Here is a 5,436-nt window from a genome sequence, read left to right on the forward strand (position 1 = left end):
GAGTCCCCCACAGAAGGTCTGCTTCGTCGGTGAGCGGACAGGGTCCTAATCGGCATGTTGGCTCAGACTTGAACGCCGTACTGGTGAAACCACCCCTTTCAAGTGTCGATCTGAAACAGAACCTGCAGTGGCTACCATCTGTGCCATACGGCGATGCACTTACTACCTGTGACTGAGCAGAATCTCAATGAAACTGTTACCACCTACTGCCTGTGCAGACCGAGGCATAATGAGTTTCATTACAAAGCACACACGCACTAGAGTAGGCGTAACCGTAGTACCAGATGATGTGATAAGAGTGACGCCGTTAGTGGCATCTGGTGGCGTGCTGTTCAACTAGAATGGGTTTGAAACATTCTCGCATTTCGCGGCTGTTCTCTGCAGGAAAAAAAAAAACTTTGAGCCAAAGTTCAATTCCTGTCGACTCTGGCTTCCCAAACATCTACGTAAACGCATAAATGGAAAACATCCGCTCAGTCCAACGAGAGTACTGCTCGCTTTGGTCGTGCACCTTTACCACGCAAGTCGCCGTAATCGCATCTGCATGTAATTTGCGTCTTCCCTTATCCCGGTATATTCGTCGGCGCTAGTGCGTCCGCGCTATCCTAAAGGACTCTAAAAACGCCCACTTGTACCGGAACACTTATGCCGTAATCAGCGCGACATTTAGCGGCTCCCATAATTGGGGGCAATTGTGGCGGTGGATAACGTAGAGATAACCGCTACCACGCCAGGGCCTTGCCGCTTTCATGCGACTGAACAACCGGTCGTCCCGCGGTCAGCCGGACAGAAGGAGTATACCGCCGGCCCTGAAACGCAACTCCATTGGACGCGACACGAATAGTGCCATAGCGACAAGGATGCTGTCCCCGCGCGCCGAGCTGTGGCTCAAACTGGGCCGAACCTGCAACCTCAGCCTGGGCTGCATGGGAATGGTGAGCAGTGCAGCTATCAAAGAAAGTATTGAAGGATTGGACTTGTCGCCTTTGTTTTCCTTCGTGCTTTGTAACAGCACCATGCAACGCGGTTTAGCATATCTATCTTGTCCGCTGGACCATGCAGTCCATGCAGTCTACTCGTGCTTTTGTACGCAGAAGCCTTGCACATGAAAAAAAAGAAAGAAATAAAGAAAGGCGCGTACAGTGGAATGTAATAAACTGTGGAGTATTTTCTGCAAACTTTATCAAAACGACATCAAAGGCAGCCGAATATATTGAGGTGTGCCAGTATCAGGCTTCTCGCAACCCCGCAGAGCATAGCGTTTCTTCAACGTGTTCATAACATAAGGCGCGCGCTCACACAGCATTACATTCTCACAGATTAATTCAATAAATAACGCACGTTCCCTGGGCATCAAGACCACTTGACGCATCGCGCCAGCGCAAAAATATTGCCGAATGCTCTTGGAAGGCCAACTAAAAACACCGGTAGAAGGAATTTCGCCTTCGAGATAAAATCTTTAGGAAAGCTATCAGAATTACCTGCAGCTAGCTTTATAGAACGCACGCCCAATCACATATATAGTGAGATTCTTCTGCTAGAGCACCGACTCGGCTACAAAAGTCGCTCTGTAACACACTTGAGTTTCTAACATACGTAGCCGTCTTCCAGTGCTAAAAGTGTTATTCCAGGTAGCCTGCCTAAGTTACCTCAAGTAGACGCGAATGCACCCTCTCATTGACTGTCATTGCCACTGCTAAACATATTCATTAATCCCGGGTCCAATTTATTTATTTATCTAGCCCGTGTAGGTTACCTTTGACGGCCCCGTTGAACGTAAGTATAAAGGTGAGTTCGAGGGCCAATTTTTGTCCACGCGTGGAGCGGACTTGTGCGTGAACGGGTCGTCGCGTGCGGTATGCAGGGTCTCATCTTGGCGCTGACTGGTGTGGCGTTGCTAGACTTGGTCGAGATCTACGACTCCAACATTTCAAGCGTGTCGCAACTCATCACCACACGCTGCGTCGGCGGCCTGCTCGGCTCTCTACTAGGTGCGTCTCGCGGAGAAGGAGTATACCTCTTTGTTGAGGTAACCGATATATGTGATAATGCATTTACACGATGTATGTACCACCCGCTGACTAGACAATGTGTTATTAGGTGACGATATCTTTTGTGCTCTTGAGACTTTCATCTACATAAGTGTGGAGACATTTACATTGTATATTGTATGTACCATGTGTTCCTTACGTCATAGTCTTCCTGTGGGAAAGCTGCGTGATAAGTCCTGGTGCTTGTGTGAAAAGACTATTTGATATGTAACCTTGAACCCTGTACGATGTGTGACGGAACCACTCAAGAGATGAGGAGTAGCCGGCGCCTTAAATTGAGCGCCAACATCTCCTTATATCATATCAATAAAAAAAACGATATTAAACCAAATGGGTTCGTAATATCCGACTGTAAAGAGGCGGGGTGGGCAAACATTGACGCGTAAAAAAGCTTAAGAACCAGTTCGTAATTGTGGACCGTTCCTTGGAGGTAAGTGAGGGTTGCATACACACAGCGATGTTTCGGTCGGTGCTTTATTTCAGGAGGCAAGCTGTATGACATGTACAACGTGCAGATCATGTCTATACTGGTGATGGCGATCGCCTGCGTGACGGTGCTCATGATTCCGCTCAGTGGAAGCCTGCCGCTTGCTCACGCCATGGTCTTCTTCGGCGGGATCAGCTCGGGTGCCTTCGACACCGGTGAGGAACATACATATTTGCGTCGCGTATGCCACAAAAATGCGGAAACGTGGAAGAACTAAAGCTGACGTACATCGAACGGGACTGCGCAGGCGCGAACGTGTGGATCATCAACCTGTGGCCGGGGAACAGCAGCCCGGCGCTGCAGGTCTTCCATCTGGCCTTTGGCGTCGGCTGCCTGCTGGCACCGCTCATCGCCGAGCCCTTCCTGTCCACGGGCCATGGCGGCTCGCCGCTGAACCAGACGGCCACCAACCTGAGCGAGCACTTGAGCTCCAACGACACCGGCTACAGCCCGTTGGAGTCCCCGACCGGAACCGGCGAGAGCCGGGTCTACTACGCCTTCGGCATAGTCAGCGCCTTCCACCTTGCCCTGGTCGTTGCCATGGTGGCGCTCTACCTGTTCGACAACGCCGACACCAAGCCTCGCCGTGGGGATGGCACCCCCGGGTGCGAGAAGGAGTCTCCCGAGGAGGTGCGCTTCACCCGCATCGTGCTGGCCCTGCTGAGCGCCTACGTGTGCGTCTACGTGGCGCTCGAGTGCACGACGTCCCAGATGCTCACCGCGTTCGCCGTGAAGAGCGATCTGCACTTCACCAAATCGGCGGCCGCTCGCGTAGCGGCCGTCTACTTCTTCTGCTTCGCGGCGAGCCGTCTGGCGGCCGCGCTGGTCACTATCAAGATGTCGCCTCTTCAGATGCTCGCCCTCTCCAACGTCATACTCTTCGTCGCGGCCGCCGTGCTCGTGGTGTGGGGTTCAAGCAGCGGCGCGGTGCTTTGGGCGTGCAGCGCGCTCACGGGCATCGGCCAAGGTCCCGTGTACGCGGCCGCGGTCGCGTGGATCGTCGCCTACATCAACATCAGCAACATGATGATGTCCGTCGTCCTAATCGCGGCGGGCGTCGGCGCACTGTCGCCGCCTCTTCTCGTGGGTCAGTTCTTAGACCACAGTCCAAACCTGTTCCTCTACGTATGTTTCGCGGCGGTCCTGCTGTGCGTAGTGTTTTTTGTCGCCATCTACTTTTACGTTCGAAAAAGCCCGCTGCTGAACGCTGACAAAGACGCGTGCGTTATTGGAACTTGCGAAAAACCTCTCGAACGGAATGCTTTCGCTCTAGCGACGTCTCCGCCCCCTGCAGCTAGATTCGCCGCTCCGCAGGAGACGATCATTTCCCGAGTAGTTCAATAAACATAACCGGCAGCATTGGAACTTCAAGATGCCTTTTTTTTGCCGAGATACACAGTACAGGCTGATGTACAGCAACCAGGCTGATGGTGATGATGATGATGACACAGTACAAGACTGATTTTCATCTAGGGGAAGGCGTATTCACAGGTATGTGCACACTACGGCACCTGTCGCGCGCAGGTAAGTCAGATGCGACCTTCACATTGGCTTATCTATTCTTCCCCTGTCCCCCTCCCAAAGTGCTGGGTAGCCAACCTGGCACGTTCTCGGTTAACCTCCCTACCTTCACCTCATCGTTTCTCTCTCTCTCTCACACACAGCTTGGCCCAGCGGCCATGTACCCAAGACCAAAATGCCGCTTGGGCTCGGCATGCACCACTCTTAGCCTGGAAAGTCACACAAGACGCCAGCTGCAACTCCGCGCTTGGTGCAGAGTGGCGCTTCGCGCACGAAGATGTATCGCCGCCCTGTGCTCTGTAGCTGCGTTCAGGTGCAGTTTTATAGACTGAGCGCATAGCAGTCGGCCATGCTTCGTGAGAACAATCCCGGTGCTCTCTCGTCTCGCACAATATCGTAGCTGGTGTGGAAGCGCGAACAATCAAGGATAATTAAACAAGGTCACACTGCTGCGATATACCGCCGCTTAATCCCCGTCTCTACGGACAGCCTCACCAAACCATGGCAACATTGACTCTTTTTGCAACTGTTTGCATCCATCGCCGCAAAGAAGACTACAAGGCTTCGCCAACATGATAGGGCATCAGACTATACCGCTGGGGACCCCTGCTTCCCTAGAAAACCCCAGCATGACAATAATATCTAATACCTAGTTCTTTTCAATCTCCCTATTGCTAGCACCCCAGAAAAAAAATAGGTGTGTAGGTTTCACGCTTGCATTGTGGAAAACGACGTTGCGCGAAGCATTTTACAGGTACCTGAATATCCAGCATTTCTGGGGGTTCCGGCAAGCGCTACCGTCCGGGCCAAAGTGTTTGTGTAAGTCGAGTAGTTGTAATTCAGGAAAATTCCGCAGTGGACTAGTTTGTTTCGACATACTTAACACTGTTGCGCAGAGCGACGAAGGGACAGGACTTGGGCTAGAAAGCAGCACGCGACACCTGAGCGCAAACTATCTACTGATATTTCACTTCATAGTCTGCGCTCAGGTGTCACGTGTTACTTTCTCGCTCAAGTCCTGTCCCTTCGTCGCTCTGCGCAACAGTGTTGAGTACGAGTGGTTGTGTTTGTGTGTGTGTGAGGAGCAGACATGAGCACCCTCACGAGGGCCTTGTTCTCCGTCATCTGCCCTTACGTTGCGAGGGGAAGGTTAGGTGAAGATCGCCTTCGGGAAGGTTGGTGAGAAAAGATGAGGGAGGGTGGGGTTAGGCTAAATGAGGAAGAGACGATTAACATTGTTCAAGTACATAAAAGTCACTGCGATTGCATGCGTAGAGGGTTTATATAAAGTCCAAAGTTTTGAAGTTCCTCGGCAGGTAGTCTCTCTAACGCAGATGTACGTCGAATCCCACATTTAGCTGAGTGGAGTATAAATGG

The 5,436-nt window shown here is 51.9% G+C and overlaps 1 protein-coding gene across 1 annotated transcript; it reads left to right on the plus strand.

The window, feature by feature from the left end:
• The first annotated feature begins 726 nt into the window (after positions 1 to 726).
• Positions 727 to 3,909, plus strand: LOC135896116 (sodium-dependent glucose transporter 1A-like). The gene is made up of 4 exons (XM_065424457.1): positions 727 to 935; positions 1,865 to 1,991; positions 2,535 to 2,693; positions 2,786 to 3,909. Exons 1-4 carry the CDS (start codon positions 750 to 752, stop codon positions 3,880 to 3,882), a joined length of 1,569 nt encoding a protein of 522 aa, XP_065280529.1. The 5' UTR covers positions 727 to 749; the 3' UTR covers positions 3,883 to 3,909.
• Positions 3,910 to 5,436: the final 1,527 nt, after the last annotated feature.

The sequence above is a fragment of the Dermacentor albipictus genome, chromosome 6 (genome assembly GCF_038994185.2).
Source record: "Dermacentor albipictus isolate Rhodes 1998 colony chromosome 6, USDA_Dalb.pri_finalv2, whole genome shotgun sequence".
Taxonomy (NCBI): Eukaryota; Metazoa; Arthropoda; class Arachnida; order Ixodida; family Ixodidae; genus Dermacentor; species Dermacentor albipictus.